At 48.0% G+C, this 24901-nt stretch overlaps 1 protein-coding gene across 4 annotated transcripts in view; it reads right to left on the reverse strand.

Annotated features, from left to right (window-relative positions):
• WDR75 (WD repeat domain 75) overlaps positions 1-24901 on the reverse strand; it is a 1043598-nt gene that overhangs the window by 105325 nt on the left and 913372 nt on the right. For all 4 annotated transcript variants that reach the window (XM_063934110.1, XM_063934109.1, XM_063934108.1 and 1 more), the window contains one exon: positions 1032-1169. In XM_063934110.1, the coding sequence (XP_063790180.1) occupies positions 1032-1169 (138 nt within the window). The remainder of the gene's footprint in view (positions 1-1031; positions 1170-24901) is intronic.

Raw genomic sequence — 24901 nt, forward strand, 5'->3', positions numbered from 1 at the left:
GCTAGGTTCACAAGATGCGCACTGATGGTAGTTGCTGCTAGCAATGAACCATTGGATAGGCCACAGTCTAAAAATAATGAACCAACCTTTGTTTAATACATACGTATAAGCATTTTATTACGTTTTAATAAAAAACAATCCATTCATACACACACACACACACACACACACACACACACACACACACACACACACACACACACAACTGATAAAAACAGTAAAAGTGACTGGTGCTGGGAGAAATATGAAATCTCATCCACATAATAAATTCTCACCGACAATAAAGTGACTAGTGCTAGGAGAAGTTGGTAATCTCACCAAAATGAGGGGGTGCGGTGGCCTTAGTTTAATAAACTGATTGTTGGTCCCAGTCTGCAGAGCCTGGCACCACCGCACAAGGCTTATTTCTCAATAGGCACGTAGTCACTTGCGTTCCGGAAAAGTCCTCACAGCGTGTCATCAGACCTTCAACGTGTTTCGGTCACCAAAGTGACCTTTTTCAAGAAGTAGATGACAGGCTGTGTGGCCGATGAGGCTTTTATACCCCTCTAGATTAATTAATTGCTGTTAATTGGACCATCACTTCCGGGAACTTATTCTCGGAAGGGACATGTGCGTTCCACGCCTCCTTCAAACTGCATTCTTCTGCTCCTAATTACAACCTACATATCCTTATTTACAACGGCTGGTGCAATTCGTCACTTCCGGTGTTACATCACTTCCTGTAAGTGACGCGCTGCATCTACACCAATATGTGTTCCACTTACTATATTTCCTTGTTAAATGATTCAATACGTCACTTCCGGTCACTAGGTACATCACATCACATCATTCTAATTTGTTCCTTACTCTGTTATATATTGTTCATTCTTGAAGTCTGAAACAAAAAATACCCAAAGCCTGGTTTTCCCCCAGTTGAATTTTTCTAGTTTTCTGGGACTGTTTTGAGACGTTTGTCATTCTGCAGGTTAGCCATAGCTAGGGAAACACAAAGTGAATACAATGCAATTACAAAAACTAGAAACGTATACCTCTTTAACTTCAGAAGAATCTTGCATTTTGCCACTATCAAGTGTGGTTTTCTGTGGTTCTTTGTCCTGCTTTTGTTGGCGTTTGTTCCCCAACAGTGTGCAGAAAGGTGTGAAAGGTGAAATGTCTTCCAGTTCCAGCTAAATTCAATAAATAGAGAAAGAGAGTTTCAAGAAGTGCACAGATTGCTATGGCATCAGGATTTTGCACAAATATTTTTCATTTATTGCTGTATAGACAACAGTCACAAGTTAGTGTGCCAGGCAGAGAAAATAAATACCCTAAGGTATACCTACTCAGGCGCTAGAAGTGAGTTTCACCACAGCAGCTATAAAAACCGGGGCTGGTCAGACCCCTAAATATAATAGCAGAAACAAAGAAATATAGCGCTAAAATGTGGTCACAAATGCAAAGGTGGATCACAAGTAAATTCACAATTTAATAAAGATTAAATATATATGAGCATAAAACATCAAAATGCAATGCATGTAAGTGGTCAGTACCACATAAAAATTCTAAATAAAAACAATCAAGCGTATATTCGATTGCGTAACTCCCAATGGCAGGTGTTCTAATTGTAAATGCCTGGAAGACGGTAGGTTCAGGGGAAATTTGACTTTACAAAAAAGGTAGTGGACAAGTGGAATAGCCTTTCATCAGGGATAGCAGAGAATAAGACAGTAGAGCAGAGGTTCTCAGACTCAGTCCTAAGGACCCCACACAGTGCATGTTTTGCGGGTAAGCCAGCAAGTGCACAGATGTATTAATTACTAACAATTTGAAACGGTCCACAGGTGGAGCTAATTATTTCAGTTGTGATTCTGTGAGGAGACCTGCAAAACATGCACTGTGTGAGGTTCTGAGGACAGAGTTTGAGAACCTGTGCAGTTGAGCAATTTAAATATGCATGGGACAGACATAAGGATATCCTAAGAAATAATCAAAGAAGGTTTGAGGTAAAAATAGAATTTTAATTACCTACCGGTAAATCCTTTTCTCGTAGTCCGTAGAGGATGCTGGGGTTCCATTTAGTACCGTGGGGTATAGATGGGTCATTTGGGAGCCACTGGCACTTTAAGAGTTTAATAGTGTGGGCTGGCTCCTCCCTCTATGCCTCTCCTACCAGACTCAGTCTAGAAACTGTGCACGAGGAGAAGGACAACTGTACTTCGAGAGAAGGAAATACACAGATAGTGGTGAGAATCACACCAGCTCACACCCAAATGAAAAACCATGCTGACCAGCATGCACCATGGAGAAAACATGCTTACCAGCATGCAACATGAAGAAACCATGCCAACCGGCATGCAACATGAAAAAAAATAAGAATTTACTCACCGGTAATTCTATTTCTCGTAGTCCGTAGTGGATGCTGGGGACTCCGTAAGGACCATGGGGAATAGACGGGCCCTGCAGGAGACTGGGCACACTAAAAGAAAGATTTGGTACTACCTGGTGTGCACTGGCTCCTCCCTCTATGCCCCTCCTCCAGACCTCAGTTAGGATACTGTGCCCGGAAGAGCTGACACAATAAGGAAGGATTTTGAATCCCGGGTAAGACTCATACCAGCCACACCAATCACACCGTATAACTCGTGATATTGAACCCAGTTAACAGTATGAAATACAACTGAGCCTCTCAACAGATGGCTCAACAATAACCCTTTAGTTAGGCAATAACGATATACAAGTATTGCAGACAATCCGCACTTGGGATGGGCGCCCAGCATCCACTACGGACTACGAGAAATAGAATTACCGGTGAGTAAATTCTTATTTTCTCTGACGTCCTAGTGGATGCTGGGGACTCCGTAAGGACCATGGGGATTATACCAAAGCTCCCAAACGGGCGGGAGAGTGCGGATGACTCTGCAGCACCGAATGAGAGAACTCAAGGTCCTCCTCAGCCAGGGTATCAAATTTGTAGAATTTAGCAAACGTGTTTGCCCCTGACCAAGTAGCAGCTCGGCAAAGTTGTAAAGCCGAGACCCCTCGGGCAGCCGCCCAAGATGAGCCCACCTTCCTCGTGGAATGGGCTTTCACTGACTTAGGATGCGGCAATCCAGCCGCAGAATGCGCCAGCTGAATTGTGCTACAAATCCAGCGAGCAATAGTCTGCTTAGAAGCAGGAGCACCTATTTTATTGGGTGCATACAGGATAAAAAGCGAGTCAGTTTTCCTGACTCCAGCCGTCCTGGAAACATAAATTTTCAAGGCCCTGACCACGTCCAGTAACTTGGAATCCTCCAAGTCCCTAGTAGCCGCAGGCACCACAATAGGTTGGTTCAAGTGAAAAGCTGATACCACCTTAGGGAGAAACTAGGGACGAGTCCTCAATTCTGCCCTATCCATATGGAAAATCAGATAAGGGCTTTTACATGACAAAGCCGCCAATTCTGACACACGCCTGGCCGAAGCCAAGGCCAATAACATGACCACTTTCCACGTGAGATATTTGAGATCCACGGTTTTAAGTGGTTCAAACCAATGTGATTTTAGGAAACTCAACACCACATTGAGATCCCAAGGTGCCACAGGAGGCACAAAAGGGGGCTGAATATGAAGCACTCCCTTTACAAAAGTCTGAACTTCAGGCAGTGAAGCCAGTTCTTTCTGGAAGAAAATCGACAGAGCCGAAATCTGGACCTTAATGGAACCCAATTTTAGGCCCATAGTCACTCCTGACTGTAGGAAGTGCAGAAAACGACCCAGCTGAAATTCCTCTGTAGGGGCCTTCCTGGCCTCACACCACGCAACATATTTCCGCCAAATGCGGTGATAATGGTTTGCGGTTACTTCTTTCCTGGCTTTTATCAGCGTAGGAATGACTTCCTCCGGAATGCCCTTTTCCTTTAGGATCCGGAATTCAACCGCCATGCCGTCAAACGCAGCCGCGGTAAGTCTTGGATCAGACAGGCCCCTGCTGTAGCAGATCCTGTCTGAGCGGTAGAGGCCATGGGTCCTCTGATAACATTTCTTGAAGTTCCGGGTACCAAGCTCTTCTTGGCCAATCCGGAACCACGAGTATCGTTCTTACTCCTCGACTTCTTCTTATTCTCAGTACCTTTGGTATGAGGGGCAGAGGAGGGAACACATAAACCGACTGGTACACCCACGGTGTCACTAGAGCGTCCACAGCTATCGCCTGAGGGTCCCTTGACCTGGCGCAATATCTCTTTAGCTTCTTGTTGAGGCGGGACGCCATCATGTCCACCTGTGGCCTTTCCCAGCGGTTTACCAACAGTAGGAAGACTTCTGGATGAAGTCCCCACTCTCCCGAGTGTAGGTCGTGTCTGCTGAGGAAGTCTGCTTCCCAGTTGTCCACTCCCGGAATGAACACTGCTGACAGTGCTAGTACGTGATTTTCCGCCCATCGGAGAATCCTTGTGGCTTCTGCCATGGCCACCCTGCTTCTTGTGCCGCCCTGTCGGTTTACATGGGCGACTGCCGTGATGTTGTCTGATTGGATCAGAACCGGCTGGTTTTGAAGCAGGGGCCTTGCCTGACTTAGGGCATTGTAAATGGCCCTCAGTTCCAGAATGTTTATGTGTAGGGATGACTCCTGATTTGACCAAAGTCCCTGGAAATTTCTTCCCTGTGTGACTGCGCCCCAGCCCCGAAGGCTGGCATCCGTGGTCACCAGGACCCAGTCCTGTATGCCGAATCTGCGGCCCACTAGAAGATGAGCACTCTGCAACCACCACAGTAGAGACACCCTGGTCCTTGGAGACAGGGTTATCAGTTGATGCATCTGAAGATGCGATCCCGACCACTTGTCCAAGAGGTCCCACTGGAAGGTCCTTGCATGGAACCTGCCGAATGGAATTGCTTCGTACGAAGCCACCATTTTTCCCAGGACTCGTGTGCAGTGATGCACCGATACCCGTTTTGGTTTTAGGAGGTCTCTGACTAGAGATGACAGCTCCTTGGCTTTCTCCTGCGGGAGAAACACTTTTTTCTGTTCTGTGTCCAGAATCATCCCCAGGAACAGTAAGCGTGTGGAAGGAACCAGTTGTGACTTTGGAATGTTTAGAATCCAGCCATGCTGTTGTAGCACTTCCCGAGATAGTGCTACTCCGACCAGTAACTGCTCCCTGGACCTCGCCTTTATTAGGAGATCGTCCAAGTACGGGATAATTAAAACTCCCTTTTTTCGAAGGAGTATCATCATTTCTGCCATTACCTTGGTAAACACCCTCGGTGCCGTGGACAGTCCAAACGGTAGTGTCTGGAATTGGTAATGGCAATCCTGTACCACAAATCTGAGGTACTCCTGGTGAGGAAGGTAAATTGGGACATGCAGGTAAGCATCCTTGATGTCCAGGGATACCATGTAATCCCCCTCGTCCAGGCTTGCAATAACCGCCCTGAGCGATTCCATCTTGAACTTGAATCTTTTTATGTATGTGTTCAAGGACTTCAAATTTAAAATGGGTCTCACCGAACCGTCTGGTTTCGGTACCACAAACAGTGTGGAATAGTAACCCCGTCTTTGTTGAAGTAGGGGTACTTTGACTATCACCTGCTGGGAATACAGCTTGTGAATTGCCTCTAGTACAGCCTCCCTGCCCGAGGGAGTTGTCGGTAAGGCCGATTTGAGGAAACGGCGGGGGGGAGGCGCCTCGAATTCCAGCTTGTACCCCTGAGATACTACTTGAAGGATCCAGGGATCCACCCGTGAGCGAGCCCACTGATCGCTGAAATTTTTGAGGCGGCCCCCCACCGTACCTGGCTCCGCCTGTGGAGCCCCACCGTCATGCGGCGGATTTGGAAGAAGCGGGGGAGGACTTTTGTTCCTGGGAACCTGCTGCGTGGTGCAGCTTTTTTCCCCTTCCTCTGCCTCTAGACAGAAAGGACCCGCCTGTTTTTCTGGGGTCGAAAGGACTGTACCTGATAATACGGCGCTTTCTTAGGCTGTGAGGGGACATGGGGTAAAAATGCTGACTTCCCAGCTGTTGCTGTGGAAACAAGGTCTGAGAGACCATCCCCGAATAACTCCTCACCCTTATAAGGCAAAACTTCCATGTGCCTTTTAGAATCTGCATCCCCTGTCCACTGCCGAGTCCATAAGCCTCTCCTAGCAGAAATGGACATTGCACTTATTCTAGATGCCAGCCGGCAGATCTCCCTCTGTGCATCTCTCATGTACAAGACTGAGTCTTTTATATGCTCTACGGTTAGCAATATAGTGTCCCTGTCCAGGGTGTCAATATTTTCTGACAGGGAATCTGACCAAGCAGCAGCAGCACTGCACATCCACGCTGAAGCAATAGCTGGTCTCAGTATAACACCAGTGTGTGTATATATAGACTTTAGGATAGCCTCCTGCTTTCTATCAGCAGGTTCCTTTAGGGCGGCCGTATCCGGAGACGGTAGTGCCACCTTTTTAGACAAACGTGTGAGCGCTTTATCCACCCTAGGGGGAGTTTCCCAACGTGACCTATCCTCTGGCGAGAAAAGGAACGCCATTAGTAATTTTTTTGAAATCACCAATTTCTTATCAGGGAAAGCCCACGCTTCTTCACACACTTCATTTAATTCTTCAGATGGGGGAAAAACTATTGGTAGTTTTTTCTCCCCAAACATAATACCCTTTTTTGAGGTACCTGGGTTTATATCAGAAAGGTGTAAAACCTCTTTCATTGCCTCAATCATGCAACGAATGGCCCTAGTGGACATTAAATTTGACTCATCGTCGTCGACACTGGTATCAGTATCCGTGTCGACATCTGTGTCTACCATCTGAGGTAGTGGGCGTTTTAGAGCCCCTGATGGCCTTTGAATTGCCTGGGCAGGCACGAGCTGAGAAGCCGGCTGTCCTGCATTTGGCATGTCGTCAAATTTTTTATGTAAGGAGTCGACACTTGCACGTAATTCCTTCCATAAGTCCATCCACTCAGGTGTCTGCCCCGCAGGGGGTGACATCACATTTATAGGCATCTGCTCCGCCTCCACATAAGTCTCCTCATCAAACATGTCGACACAGCCGTACCGACACACCGCACACACACACAGGGAATGCTCTTAAAGGAGACAGGACCCCACAAAAGCCCTTTGGGGAGACAGAGAGAGAGTATGCCAGCACACACCAGAGCGCTATATAATGCAGGGACTAACTGAATTATGTCCCCTATAGCTGCTATAATATTTACTGCGCCTCGAATCTGTGCCCCCCCTCTCTTTTTTACCCTTTTCTGTAGTGTAGACTGCAGGGGAGAGTCAGGGAGCTTCCTTCCAGCGGAACTGTGAGGGAGTAATGGCGCCAGTGTGCTGAGGGAGATGGCTCCGCCCCTTTTTCGGCGGACTTTTCTCCTGCTTTTTTCTGTATTCTGGCAGGGGTAATTACCACATATATAGCCTCTGGGGCTATATATTGTGGTTATTTTGCCAGCCAAGGTGATATTATTGCTGCTCAGGGCGCCCCCCCCCAGCGCCCTGCCCCCTTAGTGACCGGAGTGTGAAGTGTGTATGAGGAGCAATGGCGCACAGCTGCAGTGCTGTGCGCTACCTTGGTGAAGACTGAAGTCTTCTGCCGCCGATTTTCCAGACCATCTTCTTGCTTCTGGCTCTGTAAGGGGGACGGCGGCGCGGCTCCGGGAACGAACACCAAGGACGGGTCCTGCGGTCGATCCCTCTGGAGCTAATGGTGTCCAGTAGCCTAAGAAGCCCAAGCTAGCTGCAAGCAGGTAGGTTCGCTTCTTCTCCCCTTAGTCCCTCGTTGCAGTGAGCCTGTTGCCAGCAGGTCTCACTGTAAAATAAAAAACCTAATATATACTTTCTTTCTAGGAGCTCAGGAGAGCCCCTAGTGTGCATCCAGCTCGGCCGGGCACAGAAATCTAACTGAGGTCCGGAGGAGGGGCATAGAGGGAGGAGCCAGTGCACACCAGGTAGTACCAAATCTTTCTTTTAGTGTGCCCAGTCTCCTGCGGAGCCAGTCTATTCCCCATGGTCCTTACGGAGTCCCCAGCATCCACTAGGACGTCAGAGAAAACATGTTAACCAGCAGGAACATGAAGAAACCATGTCAACCAGCATGCATCATGAAGAAACCATGCTAAGCAGCACGAAACATGAAGACACCATGCTAACCAGCAGGGACTAGAAGAAACTATGCTAATTAGCAGGAAAGAGGAACAGCAACAGCTGAACCAATAAGTAACAATGCAGGAAAATTAAGCTCTGGGCGGGCGCCCAGCATCCTTTACGGACTACGAAAAAACGATTTACTGGTAGGTAATTAAAATCCTATTTTCTCGTACGTCCCAGAGGATACTGGGATTCCATTTAGTACCATGGGGATGAACCAAAGCCCCCAGTACGGGAGGGAGAGCGCTGAGGCTCCTGCAGAACAGATTGACCAGACTTAAGGTCCTCAGAGGCCAAAGTATCGAACTGGTAGACCTTAGCCAACGTGTTCGACCCTGACCAAGTAGCTGCCCGGCAAAACTGCAAAGTCGAGGCACCCCGGACAGCCGTCCAGGTAGAACCCACTTTACGGGAGAGTGGGTCTTAACAGAATTTGGACACGGAAATCCTGCCGTATAATAAGCATGCTAGATAGTAAACCTGATCCAGCGAGAAACCGTCTGCTTAGAAGCAGGACACCCAACCTTGTTGGGATCATAAAGGACAAACAGAGCGACCGACCTTCTGTGATGAGAAGTTCTCTTCACATAAAACTTCAAAGCCCCCACAACATCCAAGGATTTTGAGGGAATTGAGGAGCCAGTAGCCAGTGGCACCACAATAGGTTGGCGATATTAAAAGCCGACACAACCTTTGGAAGAAATTGCTGATGTGTTCTGAGCTCTGCTCAATCCTCATAGAAAATCAAGTAGGGGCTCTTGTAGGACAATGCCACCAATTCCGACACATGCCTAGCAAATGCCAATGCTAACAGTGTGACCGTCTTCCAAGTAAGAACTTGACCTCTTTCTCCTGGAAAGGCTCGAACCAATCCGATTGCAGGAACTGCAGCACCACATGTAGATCCCACGGTGCCGTAGGAACCACAACAGGTGGTTGGATGTGCAGAACCCCGTTCAAGAAAGTATGAACCTCGGGGAGAACAGCCAATTATTTCTGGAAGAAAATGAACAATGCCGAAACCTGGACTATTATGGAGCCCCAAGTGTAGGCCCACATCCACACCTGCTTGTAGAAAGAGGAGAAACCGTCCCAGTTGAAACTCCACCATAGAAAACCTCTTGGATTCACACCAAGTGACACACTGTTTCCAAATCCGATGGTAATGCTTAGACATTACTCCCTTCCTAGCCTGGAGCAGATTAGGAATGACCTTTTTTCGGAATGCCCTTCCGAGCTAATATCAAGCGTTCAACCTACATGCCTTCAAATCAAGCCACGGTAACTCTTGATTGGTGAACGGCCTCTGTTGGAAAAAGGCCTCGCGAAGAGGAAGAGGCCTCGGATCTTGCAGCAAGAAGTCCAGAAGATCCGCGTACCAAGACCTTCTTGGCTAGTCCAGAACAATGAGGAACGCCTGAACTCAAGTCTTATGAGCTTGAGAATCCTTGGGATGAAAGGAAGAGGAGGGAACACATACACTGACTAGAACACCAACGTGAGTTACCAGGGTGTCCACCGCCACTGCATGTGGGTCTCTCGACCTGGAACAGTACCTCCGAAGCTTCCTGTTGAGGTGAGAGGCCATCACGCCTAGCTGAGGTATACCCCATCGGCGTATTACCTCTTCATAAACCTCCGGATGGAGGCCCCAGTAACCTGGAAGGAGATCGTGTCTGCTGAGGAAGTCCTCTTCCCAGTTGTCCACTCCCGGAATGAAGATTGCTGCGGAGGACACCGCCGTTACATTGTTTGACTGAACCTGAATGGCCTGATCTTGAAGAATATGTGCCGCCTACAGAAGGCCGTTGTACCCGGCCCTTAGCTCCAGAATGTTTATCGGAAGGATGGATTCCAGACTTCACCACTTTCCTTGGAAGTTTACCCCTTAGGTGACAGTTCCCCAACCTCTGAGACTGGCATCTGTGGTTAGAAAGATCCAATTCCGAATCCCGAACCTGCAGTCCTCGAGAAGGTGAGAATTTTGCAGCTACCAGAGGAGTGTAATTCTGGCTTTCGGCGACAGGCGTATATGCTGGTGCATATGAAGATGAGATACCGACCATCTGACCTGGAGATTCAGTTGGAAAGACCTTGCAAGGAATCTTCCGTACTGTTGAGCCCCGCAAGAGGCTACCATCTTCCCCAGAAGGCGAATACACTGATGAACAGATACCCGGGCTGGCTTCAGGACATCCTGTACCATTGATTGGATCACCAATGCTTTCTCCACCGGTAGAAACAGCCTCTGCCCTTCCGTGTCGAGAATCATCCCCAGGAAGGAACGCCCCTTGTCAGCTCCAAATGTGAAATTGGAAGCTTTAGGATCCACCCAAGATCCCGGGACAGGTGATTTCAGAGAGCAACCCTCAGTAACAACATATCCCTGGAAGATGTTAAGGTCGTCCAGATATGGAACTATGTCCACTCCTGGTCTGTGTAGAAGGAGCATAATAGCTGCCATAGCCATGATGAACACCACCGGTGTTGTGTAGAAGCCAAGTGCAGTGTTTGGAACTGGAAGTGACATAGTTGTAAAGCAACCCTAGATAGGCGGCCCGATTGTAATCTGAAGGTACGCATCCTGATATTCTGGGATACCAGGACTACCCCTATATCTCGACCAGAGATAACCGCTCTTAGACTCCATCCTGAATTGAACACCCATCAGTAGGGTTTCGATGACTTTAGGTTCGAATAGTAACCCCTGTTACGTAAATGAGGTGGAACTGGAATAATGACATGTGTTTGTCAAATGTTAGAATAGCTTCCAACAGTATTTTTCTTTCAGCCTGAGAAGCGATTAAGCCTGATTTGAAAAACCTGTGAGGCGGGAGTACTAGAAACTCCAGTCTGCACCCCTGGGCAGCCTAACGTTTCCCAGGGGACTAGGCAGGATATCACCTAGATATTTTACTGAAATCTTTTTAGTCTCTCTACCTGCTTGAACCCCAGGCAGTGAGGTTCACCGTCAAAACGAAGGTTTTGAGAATACCAAACCCGAAATCCGTTCCTAGGAACCTGGCGGTGCAGATTCACTGGAATTTCCCCAACGTCCTCTAAAGGAAGTGGAGGATCCATGGATTTGTGTGTAAACCTTGCGGTTTGAAGAGATTGCAGTATAGGTGTAGTATCTAATTTCCTGGTCCGTGCAGATGCGGAAGTTAGATATGTCCCACTTACCCGCATTTGGCTCGGATATTCCCGTATCTCGAGCATCCCAACAGGGCCTCACCTGTAAAGGGCTGACTCGCCATACCCTTCTTGGATTCCGTATCCGCAGTCCATTGGTGTAGCCACCGTCCCCTGCGTGTCAAAACTGCCAAGCGTTATGCAGGCCAATCTCCTTCATGGCGTCCAGCCGTGAATCCTGTAGAATCATGTATGTGACATAGAAAGAAGTACATGTCACTTCTACACATATAATCTAAATCATCAAGTAAGGAGCCTGACCACGTTACAATAGCCCCAGAGATATACGCAATAGGGGTTCTCCGAGTCACACCTGCAACAGTGTACAGTATTAGAGATTAGTCTCAATCTGCGATCAGCCTTTATGGAGGTTGTACAAGGGACAGGTAACACAACCTTTAACAATTTAGAAACTCTTTAGGGATATGGATATCATCTCTGGGTGTACTCAGGTTTTCCCAAATTAGGAGTTTTAACGCCCTAAACAGTGGGAAGGCATTTATTATATACAGTCAGGTCCATAAATATTGGAACATCGACACAATTATCATATTTTGAGCTCTATACACCATCACAGATGTAATTCCTACACCGTTCACCTGATTTGGATGTAAATACCCTCAAATTAAAACGGAAAGTCTGCAGTTAAAACACATCTGCTTTGTTTAATTTCAAATCCATTGTGGTGGTGTATAGAGCCCTAAATATGAGAATTATATCGATGTCCCAATATTTATGGACCTGACTGTATATAAATATATAGAAATAATATACCTCATCCCTAATAGCCTCAACATATGTTGCACCCCCCCCTTCATATGTCATGCTGTATATGGGTAAGTGTACGCTTGTTAGGGTACGTAATTGGGGTGAGAGGCACAGCTGTGGCATTTCATACCCCAGAAAACCCAAAACTGCGGCTTCTTCACAGTATGGGATATATTTAAAATATATAAATCAGAGTACACTTTATGGAGGGCACCCCAGGGGAGCTACCACCGAAGCCTGAGAATTAGTACAGTTTTGGAGAAGATATACATTCGGCAGTACAGGACAGAGTCCCTTAAAAATTGTAAATTGTATACACACGTAGGAAAATGTCAGCACAGTTCCCACCCAGAATACTTTCAGAGAGGCCCAGAGAATAAGGAGCCAGCCACACAATGCCTCCGGAGGCTGTTACCATGACAACCGGCAGGCGCTGACCGAGAAACCTGTAATAGGATAAACAGTTCATAATTATACACTCCCCCCCCCCCCCCCTTTCTATTACCCTGGTACCTCAGAGGATTGCTGGAGTTATGTGGAGGGCAGCGCTCCCCGTCAGCATTCTGATGCTGCTACATGAAGAAAATGGCGCTGGTGAGAAGCTGGATCCGCTCTGAGAAGCCCCACCCCCTGTCATGGCGTGTCTTCCCGCTTCTTGTGATTATACTGGCCTGAGGTGATTTAGCTGCTAACAGTGGGATTAGCCCCTGTTAGCATACGTGACCAGTGTTAGGGTATTGCGCTGGCCCCTCACAGCGCCTACCTCTGAGTCCTCCGGACCGGAGCGCAGCCTCTCAGAGCTGCGCTCCCACCCTTGTGCCGCCATTCCCGTTGGCGACCCGCTAACCGGGTTGCCGGCGTCATACTCATCACTCTTCTACCTTCTGGCTGTTAGGTGGTGGCAGCTGTGCTGCGGGAGTGAGCGGTCACCTCAGGGTCTTGCGATCATTACCCTCAGGAGCTCAGTGTCCTGTTAGCGGAAGTAGGAGCCATTAACCTATAGGTTTGGATCCTACTCCCCCCTTTAAGTCCCACGAAGCAGGGAGGCTGTTGCCAGCAGCCTCCCTGTACCTAACAATAACAAAAAATAACAAAACTAGAAAAACTCCTCAGGAGCTCCCCTAGCTGTGACCGGCTCCGCCGGACACATTTTCTAAACTGAGTCTGGTAGGAGGATTATAGAGGGAGGAGCCAGCCCACACTGTTAAACTCTTCAAGTGCCAATGGCTCCCAAAGGACCCGTATATACCCCATGGTACTAAATGGAACCCCAGCACCCTCTAGGACATAAGAGAAAATACGGTAAAAAACAGACAGTGAACTATTTTAGCAAAACAGGAAAAGTGTGCAAAGTAATGAGGACACTAATACAGTGAGATGCGGTGTGGTCAATAGCAGCTGGGAGGCACTGGTTAGTATCAGAGCCTGATTTACACACACATGATTTGATGGTTGAGCTTTAACTATAAAAGTACCCGTAATTAGAATAATAATAGGATTTTAATTACCTACCGGTAAATCCTTTTCTCGCAGTCGGTAGAGGATGCTGGGGTCCATATTAGTACCATGGGGTATAGACGGGGCCACCAGGAGCCATCGGCACTTTAAGAGTTTAAAAGTGTGGGCTGGCTCCTCCCTCTATGCCCCTCCTACCAGACTCAGTCTAGAAGCTGTGCTCAAGGAGACAACATACTTTGTGAAAAGGAATTACACAGATAGTGGCGAGATTCATACCAGCTCACACAACATACAAATCCGGCCAACATGCCAGAAAAATCAGCAACAGGCTGAAACAGTAAATAACGCAGAACTTACCTAGGAACCAGGCAGTACTGAACTATAAAACCAATGCAGGAAACGAAGTGATGGGCGGGCGCCCAGCATCCTCTACGGACTACGAGAAAAGGATTTACTGGTAGGTAATTAAAAATAAGAATTTACTTACCGATAATTCTATTTCTCGTAGTCCGTAGTGGATGCTGGGCGCCCATCCCAAGTGCGGATTGTCTGCAATACTGGTACATAGTTATTGTTACCAAAAAATGTGGAGGTCGTGCTGAGGAAGTCTGCTTCCCAGTTGTCCACTCCCGGAATGAATACTGCTGACAGTGCTATCACATGATTTTCCGCCCAGCGAAGAATCCTTGCAGCTTCTGCCATTGCCCTCCTGCTTCTTGTGCCACCCTGTCTGTTTACGTGGGTGACTGCCGTGATGTTGTCCGACTGGATCAACACCGGCTGACCTTGAAGCAGAGGTCTTGCTAAGCTTAGAGCATTGTAGATGGCCCTTAGCTTCAGGATATTTATGTGAAGTGATGTCTCCAGGCTTGACCATAAGCCCTGGATATTCCTTCCCCGTGTGACTACTCCCCAGCCTCGCAGGCTGGCATCCGTGGTCACCAGGACCCAGTCCTGAATGCCGAATCTGCGGCCCTCTAGAAGATGAGCACTCTGCAACCACCACAGGAGGGACACCCTTGTCCTTGGTGACAGGGTTATCCGCTGATGCATCTGAAGATGCGACCCGGACCATTTGTCCAGCAGGTCCCACTGGAAAGTTCTTGCGTGGAATCTGCCGAATGGGATTGCTTCGTAGGAAGCCACCATTTTACCCAGAACCCTTGTGCATTGATGCACTGAGACTTGGCTCGGTTTTAGGAGGTTCCTGACTAGCTCGGATAACTCCCTGGCTTTCTCCTCCGGGAGAAACACCTTTTTCTGGACTGCGTCCAGGATCATCCCTAGGAACAGAAGACAAGTCGTCGGAACCAGCTGCGATTTTGGAATATTGAGAATCCAATCGTGCTGCCGCAACACTACCTGAGATAGTGCTACACCGACCTCCAACTGTTCCCTGGATCTTACCCTTATCAGGGAATCGTCCAAGTAAGGGATAACTAAAATTCCTTTCCTTCGAAGGAATATCATCATTTCGGCCATTACCTTGGTAAAGACCCGGGGTGCCGTGGACCATCCATACGGCAGCGTCTGAACGGATAGTGACAGTTCTGTACCATAAACCTGAGGTACCCTTGGTGAGAAGGGTAAATTTTGACTTGAAGGTAAGCATCCTTGATGTCCCGAGACATCATGTAGTCCCCTTCTTCCAGGTTCGCAATCACTGCTCTGAGTGACTCAATCTTGAATTTGAACCTCTGTATGTAAGTGTTCAAAGATTTTTAGATTTAGAATCGGTCTCACCGAGCCGTCCGGCTTCGGTACCACAACAGTGTGGAATAATACCCCGTTCCCTGTTGCAGGAGGGGTACCTTGATTATCACCTGCTGGGAATACAGCTTGTGAATGGCTTCCAAAACTGTCTCCCTGTCAGAAGGAGACATCGGTAAAGCCGACTTTAGGAAACGGCGAGGGGGAGACGTCTCGAATTCTAATTTGTACCCCTGAGATATCACCTGAAGGATTCAGGGGTCTACTTGCGAGTGAGCCCACTGCGCGCTGAAATTCATTGAGACGGGCCCCCCACCGTGCCTGATTCTGCTTGTAAAGCCCCAGCGTCATACTGAGGGCTTGGCAGAGGCGGGAGAGGGTTTCTGTTCCTGGGAACTGGCTGATTTCTGCAGCCTTTTTCCTCTCCCTCTGTCACGGGGCAGAAATGAGGAACCTTTTGCCCGCTTGTCCACGAAAAGACTGCGCCTGATAATACGGCGTCTTCTCATGTTGAGAGGCGACCTGGGGTACAAACGTGGATTTCCCAGCTGTTGCCGTGGCCACCAGGTCTGAAAGACCGACCCCAAATAACTCCTCCCCTTAATAAGGCAATACTTCCAAATGCCGTTTGGAATACGCATCACCTGACCACTGACGTGTCCATAACCCTCTACTGGTAGAAATGGACAACGCACTTAGACTTGATGCCAGTCGGCAAATATTCCGCTGTGCATCACGCATATATAGAAATGCATCTTTTAAATGCTCTATAGGCAAAAATATACCGTCCCTATCTAGGGTATCAATATTTTCAGTCAGGGAATCCGACCACGCCAACCCAGCACTGCACATCCAGGCTGAGGCGATTGCTGGTCGCAGTATAACACCAGTATGTGTGTAAATACATTTTAGGATACCCTCCTGCTTTCTATCAGCAGGATCCTTAAGGGCGGCCATCTCAGGAGAGGGTAGAGCCCTTACAAGCGTGTGAGCGCTTTATCCACCCTAGGGGGTGTTTCCCAACAACATTTTAGAAATTATCAGTTGTTATCGGGGGGAAACCACGCATCATCACACCCCTCATTTAATTTCTCAGATTCAGGAAAACTACAGGTAGTTTTTCCTCACCGAACATAATACCCCTTTTTGGTGGTACTCGTATTATCAGAAATGTGTAAAACATTTTTCATTGCCTCAATCATGTAACGTGTGGCCCTACTGGAAGTCACATTTGTCTCTTCACCGTCGACACTGGAGTCAGTATCCGTGTCGGCGTCTATATCTGCAAACTGAGGTAACGGGCGCTTTAGAGCCCCTGACGGCCTATGAGACGTCTGGACAGGCACAAGCTGAGTAGCCGGCTGTCTCATGTCAACCACTGTCTTTTATACAGAGCTGACACTGTTACGTAATTCCTTCCAACAGTTCATCCACTCAGGTGTCGACCCCCTAGGGGGTGACATCACTATTACAGGCAATCTGCTCCGTCTCCACATCATTTTTCTCCTCATACATGTCGACACAAACATACCGACATACAGCACACACACAGGGAATGCTCTGATAGAGGACAGGACCCCACTAGCCCTTTGGGGAGACAGAGGGAGAGTTTGCCAGCACACACCAGAGCGCTATATATATACAGGGATAACCTTAAATAAGTGTTTTTTCCCTTATAGCTGCTGTATCTTTAATACTGCGCGTAATTAGTGCCCCCCTTCTCTTTTTTAACCCTTTCTGTAGTGTAGTGACTGCAGGGGAGAGCCAGGGAGCTTCCCTCCAACGGAGCTGTGAGGGAAAATGGTGCCAGTGTGCTGAGGAGATAGGCTCCGCCCCCTTATCGGCGGCCTTATCTCCCGTTTTTCTATGTATTTTGGCAGGGGTTAAATTCATCCATATAGCCCAGGAGCTATATGTGATGCATTTTTTTTGCCATCCAAGGTGTTTTTTATTGCGTCTCGGGGCGCCCCCCCCCAGCGCCCTGCACCCTCAGTGACCGGAGTGTGAAGTGTGCTGAGAGCAATGGCGCACAGCTGCAGTGCTGTGCGCTACCTTGTTGAAGACAGGACGTCTTCTGCCGCCGATTTTCCGGACCTCTTCTGTCTTCTGGCTCTGTAAGGGGGCCGGCGGCGCGGCTCTGGGACCCATCCATGGCTTGGCCTGTGATCGTCCCTCTGGAGCTAATGTCCAGTAGCCTAAGAAGCCCAATCCACTCTGCACGCAGGTGAGTTCGCTTCTTCTCCCCTTAGTCCCTCGATGCAGTGAGCCTGTTGCCAGCAGGTCTCACTGAAAATAAAAAACCTAAACTAAAACTTTCACTAAGAAGCTCAGGAGAGCCCCTAGTGTGCACCCTTCTCGTTCGGGCACAAAGATCTAACGGAGGCTTGGAGGAGGGTCATAGGGGGAGGAGCCAGTGCACACCAGATAGTCCTAAAGCTTTCTTTAGATGTGCCCAGTCTCCTGCGGAGCCGCTATTCCCCATGGTCCTTACGGAGTCCCCAGCATCCACTTAGGACGTTAGAGAAATAGGATTTTAATACCCATCGGTAAATCGTTTTCTCTTAGTCCGTACAGGGTGCTGGGGTCACATTCAGAACCATGGGGTATAGACGGGATCCGCAGGAGACATGAGCACTTTAAGACTTTCAAAGGGTGTGAACTGGCTCCTCCCTCTATGCCCCTCCTCCAGACTCCAGTTATAGGAACTGTGCCCAGGGAGACGGACATTTCGAGGAAAGGATTTATTGTTAAACCACGGTGAGCATCTTACCAGCTCACACCTCAAGCATGCCGCAGAACGTGGCATTCAACAGAATACAAGCCAACAGCATGAACGATGGCAGCAACATGCTGACAAGAACCGCAACACGACATGTGTGTAGCCACAAGTAATAACTGCAGATACAGTACACACTGGGACGGGCGCCAGCATCCTCTACAAACTAAGAGAAAAAGATTTACCGGTAGGTATTAAAATCCTATTTTCTCATATGTCCTAGAGGATGCTGGGGTCACATTCAGAACCATGGGGTTATACCAAAGCTCTAGAACGGGCGGGAGAGTGCGAATGACTCTGCAGTACCGAATGACCAAACTTGAGGTCATCATCAGCCAAGGTACCAAACTTGTAAAACTTAGCAAAAGTGTTTGCCAATTAGCTGCTCGGCAAAGTTGCAATGCCGAGACCCCTCCGGCAGCTGCCCAGGACGAGCCCACCTTTCTAATAGAATGGGCCCTCACCGATTTCGGTAACGGCAATCCAGCCGTGGAATGAGCATGCTGAATCGTACCACAGATCCAGCGTGCAAGCTGGGAGGCACTGGTTAGTATCAGAGCCTGATTTACACACACATGATTTGATGGTTGAGCTTTAACTATAAAAGTACCCGTAATTAGAATAATAATAGGATTTTAATTACCTACCGGTAAATCCTTTTCTCTTAGTCCGTACAGGGTGCTGGGGTCACATTCAGAACCATGGGGTATAGACGGGATCCGCAGGAGACATGAGCACTTTAAGACTTTCAAAGGGTGTGAACTGGCTCCTCCCTCTATGCCCCTCCTCCAGACTCCAGTTATAGGAACTGTGCCCAGGGAGACGGACATTTCGAGGAAAGGATTTATTGTTAAACCACGGTGAGCATCTTACCAGCTCACACCTCAAGCATGCCGCAGAACGTGGCATTCAACAGAATACAAGCCAACAGCATGAACGATGGCAGCAACATGCTGACAAGAACCGCAACACGACATGTGTGTAGCCACAAGTAATAACTGCAGATACAGTACACACTGGGACGGGCGCCAGCATCCTCTACAAACTAAGAGAAAAGGATTTACCGGTAGGTATTAAAATCCTATTTTCTCATATGTCCTAGAGGATGCTGGGGTCACATTCAGAACCATGGGGTTATACCAAAGCTCTAGAACGGGCGGGAGAGTGCGAATGACTCTGCAGTACCGAATGACCAAACTTGAGGTCATCATCGGCCAAGGTACCAAACTTGTAAAACTTAGCAAAAGTGTTTGCCAAGTAGCTGCTCGGCAAAGTTGCAATGCCGAGACCCCTCCGGCAGCTGCCCAGGACGAGCCCACCTTTCTAATAGAATGGGCCCTCACCGATTTCGGTAACGGCAATCCAGCCGTGGAATGAGCATGCTGAATCGTACCACAGATCCAGCGTGCAATAGTCTGCTTGGAAGCAGGGCACCCCATCTTGTTGGGAGCAAACTCGACAAACAGAGCCTCTGTTTTCCTAATCTGAGCCGGTCTGGCGACATAAATCTTCAAAGCTCTGACCATCTCGAAACTTTGACTCAACGAAGGCGGTAGTGGCCACAGGCACCACAATAGGTTGGTTCATGTGGAAAGATGAAACCACCTTCAGCAGAAATTGTTGACGTGTCCTCAATTCTGCTCTATCTTCATGGAAAATCAAATAAGGGCTCTTGTGAGACAAGGCCGCTAACTCGGACACTCGCCTTGCCAAAGCTAAAGCCAACAGGATGACCACTTTTCAAGTGGGGAACTTCAACTCCACCTTCTGTAAAGGTGCAAACCAATGTGATGGAAGGAACTGCAACACCACATGAAGATCCCACGGTGCCACAGGAGGCACAAATGGAGGTTGGATGTGCAACATGCCTTTCCCAAAAGTCTGAACTTCTGGAAAGGAGGCCAATTACTTCTAAAAGAAACCAATAAGGCTGAAATCTGTACCTTAATCGAGCCCAATTTTAGGCCCGCATCCACACCTGCTTGTAGAAAACTGAGAAAACACCCTAGCTGAAACTCTTCCGTAGGAGCCTTCTTGGATTCACACCAAGAACATATTTTCTCCAACTACGGTGGTAATGTTTAGTCGTTACCCTTTTTCTGGCTTGAATAAGTGTGGTAATGACATCACTGGGAAGACACTCACGGCTAGGATTTTGTGCTCAGCAGCCAAGCCGTCAAATGTAGCCACGGTAAGCCTTGATACACGCATGGCCCCTTCCGTAGTAGGTCCTTGCGCAGAGAAAGAGGGCAGGGATCTCCTATGAGTAATTCCAGAAGATCTGGATATCAAGCCTTCCTTGGCCATTCTGGGACCATGAGGATTGCTTGAATCTTTGCTCTTCTTATGATTTTTAGAACTTTTGGAATGAGAGGAAATGGAGAGAATCTATACACCGACTGAAACACCCACGGTGTCACCAGTGCATCCACTGCTATTGCTTGAGGGTCTCTCGACCTGGAACAATATCTCTGAAGCTTCTTGTTGAGACGAGATGCCATCATGTCTACTTGAGAAAACTACCCAATGACTTGTCACCTCAGCGAAGACCTCTTGGTGGAGGCCCCACTCTCCTGGATGGAGATCGTGTCTGCTGAAGAAGTCCCTGGAATGAAGATTGCTGACAGCATTTGTATGTCTTTCCGCCCTGCTGAGGACCTTTGTAGCTTCTGCCATCGCCGCTCTGGTTTTTGTTCTACCATGGCGGTTTATGTACGCTACTGCTGTTACATCGTCCGACTGGATCAATACGGGCAGATCGCGAAGATGTTCCGTTTGCAGAAGGCCGTTGTAAATGGCCCTTAACTCCAGAACTTTTATGTGGAGACAAGTTTCTTGACTTGTCTATCTTCCTTGGAAGATATTCCTCCGTGTGACTGCCCCCCCAGCCTCGGAGGCCTGCATCCGTGGCTACCAAGATTCAGTCCTGGATCCCCGAACCTGCGCCCCTCTAGGAGTTGAGAGCTGTGTAGCCACCACAAGAGTGAGATTCTGGTCTCAGAAGACAGAATAATCCTTCGGTGCATGTGTAGGTGGGACCCAGACCACTTGTCCAACAGGTCCCACTGGAACACTCAGGCATAAAATCTGCCAACTGAATGGCCTCGTAGGTTGCAACCATCTTTCCCAGAAACCGAATGCATTGATAGATTGACACTTTTGCTGGTTTCTGAACATGTTTGACCAGGCTCTGAAGTTCCAGAGCCTTTTTCCTTGGAAGAAAAAACTCTGTAGTTCTGTGTACAGTATCCTTCCCAAAAAACGACAGCCGTGTTGTTGGAATTAACTCTGCTTTTGGCAAGTTTAGGAGCCAACCATGTTATTGAAGAACTGTCAGGGATAATGCAATGTTTTGCACCAACTGGTCCCTGAATCTCGCCTTTATCAGGAGAACATCCAAATACGGGATAATCGGGACTCCATGCTTTTGAAGGAGAACCATAATGTCCGCCATTATGTCTGTGTAAATCCTCGGAGCCGTGGATAGACCAAACGGCAACGTCTGAAACTGGTAATGACAATTCTGAATTGCAAACCTCAGTGACGCCGAGGAAAATGGAAATCTCTAAGTAGGCATCCTTTATGTCTACCGAAACAATGAAACCTCTTTCCACCAGACTGGAAAGCATTGTCCTGAGAGATTCCATCTTGAATTCGAGCTTCTTTTGGTAGAAATCGAGGAATTTCCGTTTAGGATTGGCCTCTGTCCGGTCTCAGGACTACGAAAAAGGCTTGATTAAACGGCTTCACCCTGTTGTGCCGGGGGAAACAGGACAATGATTCAGACACAATTTTTGTATTGCGTCGCATCCTACCTCCCTGTTTGTCGGAGAACTGGTAAGGCCGATTTGAAAAATCGTTGAGGGGAAACATCTCGAAAACTGCCATTTTTCAGAATGAATCCAGAACTGACTGAAGTGTGTTTTTTTTTTTTAGACGGCAAGAGAGCCCCAGCGGCATGCGGTGGACGCAGAGGATGATTTCTGCACCTCTGATATGGAAGAGACTCTTCACTTTCCTAAACCTGCAAAGAAAAGGGAATCTAACTTCTTGTGCATCTATTGGGTCAAGATTACGGCATCCGATAATGATGCATCTTCATTCGTTGTGATTGACCATAGGGCCAGAAGGTTGACTTACCTGCGGCCGTTGCGGAGATCAAATCAACTAGGCCATCACCAAACAAGGCTTCCCCTTCATAGGGAAGAGGCTCCATTTCTTCTTGGAGTCAGCATCAGCATTCCACTGGTGAATGCACAACGACAGCCTAGACGAGACCGCTATAGAAATGGCCTGTGAATCCAAAAGACCAATTTCCCCTGCAATCTCACTTAAGCATGCTGCAGCGTCCTTGATATGACCCAACGTAAGGAGTATCTCATCTCCCTCCAGGGTATCTATATTGGATGACAAAATATCCTATCATTTTTTAATACTACTACTCACCCATGCACCTGCCATGGCAGGTCTAAGTAAGGTACCCGTGGTTACATAGCTAGGATTTAGCGTAGCTTCCTGTATACGATCCACTGGATTTGTGACATGTTCCTATGCAGAACAGGGAGTGACTCACACTTTGGGGGTCATTCCGAGTTGTTCGCTCGTTGCCAATTTTCGCTATACTGCGATTAGTCGCTTACTGCGCATGCGCAAGGTTCGCATGCGCTTAGTTATTTTACACAAAAGTTAGGTATTTTACTCACGGCATAACAAAGCTTTTTCATCGCTGTGCTGATCGTAGTGTGATTGACAGGAAGTGGGTGTTTCTGGGCGGAAACTGACCGTTTTATGGGAGTGTGCGGAAAAACGCAGGCGTTCGAGTTGCAAAACGCAGGAGTGGATGGAGAAACGGGGGAGTGGTTGGGCAAACGCTGGGTGTGTTTGTAACATCAAACCAGGAACGAAAAGGACTAAGCTGGTCGCAATGGCTGAGTAAGCATGGAGCTACTCAGAAACTGCTAAGAAATTTCTATTCACAATTCTGCTAATCTTTCGTTCGCACTTCTGCTAAGCTAAGATACACTCCCAGAGGGAGGCGGCTTAGCGTGTGCAATGCTGCTAAAAGCAGCTAGCGAGCGAACAACTCGGAATCACCCCCTTTATTCTGTCCGCGGCGGGAACGAATAACCATCGGAAGCCACCAGGATTCTTTCTCAAACAGAGCGCTCAGTACATGAGATTAATTATCCGTATATATCTATACATACATACATATACATACTATATACATATAAACATATATTAATCCACATACATATATAGACCCTCCGTCAGGAACAGCAGGGTTCTCCGTGACGTTAATACGTCCTTAATTGTACTGCACAATATTGGATCTAATCAGGAAACAATCTGGTCGACACAGGAATCAGTATCTGTGTCGGTATCAGGGAGTAGCAAATGGGCAAAATAACATTTTATGTTATTCATGTACTGAATATGTTAATCATGTACTGAATGCTCTTTTCCAATTTTGGATCTAAACTGGAATCACTATAGTCGACACTGGAATCCGTGTCCGTATCGGAATCAGTATGTAACATTTCTAATCTCTTACTGATATGCTCCATATTTGCATTCAAGACATTCACCCAGTCAGGAGTCAGCGGTGCCAACACGGTCACTCCAACAGCTGTTTGTGTCCCTAATACAGTCTCCTCCTGGGAAGAGCCTTCAGCCTCAGACATGCCGACACACGTGTACCAAACACCCACAGACACACCGGGCATATAGGGCACAGACCCACAGTAAAGTCTGTCAGAGAGACACAGAGGGAGTTTGCCAGCCCACAACCCAGTGCCTAATCACCGGTTCTGAAACAGTAAGGAATGCCCCAGACCTGTAGCGCTTTTACATAAAAAATATATCGCACAAATATTTCTGTGCCCCCCCCCCCCGTTTTGCACCCTGATACTTATTCAGAAGTGTGAGGAAGGACCAGTGTCTCTGCAGCCTGTGTAGAGGAAAATGGCGCTGAGCTGTGTGAGCTGTGAGAACGAAGCTCCGCCCCCCCCCCCCCCCCCCCCCTTAATGGCGCTCTTCAGTCCCACTTTTTTTAAATATATATTATACTGGTGGGGGTTAGGACAGTGCCTAGGCACTTATGTCCCCTCTTGTCAGTTTATTTTGAGGCTTTTCTGCTACCCAGGGCGCCCCCCCTGCGCCCTGCACCCTGTAGTGCTGCTGTGTGTGTGGGAGCATGGCGCGCAGCGTGCGATCGCTGTGCGGTACCTCAGAATGCCGTCACTGAAGTCTTCTTGATCTTCTACTCGCCTGTCTTCTGGCTCTGTAAGGGGGGTGACGGCTGGCTCTGGGAACGAGCATCTAGGCGTACCTAGCGATAAAACCCTCAGGAGCTAATGGTGTCATGTAGCCAGAAACAGAGTCTTTGAACTCACTGGAAGTAGGTCATACTTCTATCCCCTTAGTCCCACAAAGCAGGGAGACTTTTGCCAGCAGTCTCCCTGAAAACAAAAAACCTAACAAAAGTATTTTTCAGAGAAACTCAGTAGAGCTCCTCAGAGTGCATCCAGTCTGCCTGGTCACAGTTCTAAAACTGGAGTCTGGAGGAGGGGCATAGAAGGAGGAGCAAGTTCACACCCTTTGAAAGTCTTAAAGTGCCCATGTCTCCTGCGGATCCTGTCTATACCCCATGGTTCTGAATGTGACCCCAGCATCCTCTAGGACGTATGAGAAAATCCTATTTTCTCTTATGTCCTAGAGCACAGGTTCTCAAACTCGGTCCTCAGGACCCCACACAGTGCATGTTTTGCAGGTCTCCTCACAGAATCACAAGTGAAATAATTAGCTCCACCTGTGGACCTTTTAAAATGTGTGTGAGTAATTAATACACCTGTGCACTTACTGGGTTACCTGCAAAACATG

Source organism: Pseudophryne corroboree, chromosome 7 (genome assembly GCF_028390025.1).
Source record: "Pseudophryne corroboree isolate aPseCor3 chromosome 7, aPseCor3.hap2, whole genome shotgun sequence".
In the NCBI taxonomy this organism is placed as follows: Eukaryota; Metazoa; Chordata; class Amphibia; order Anura; family Myobatrachidae; genus Pseudophryne; species Pseudophryne corroboree.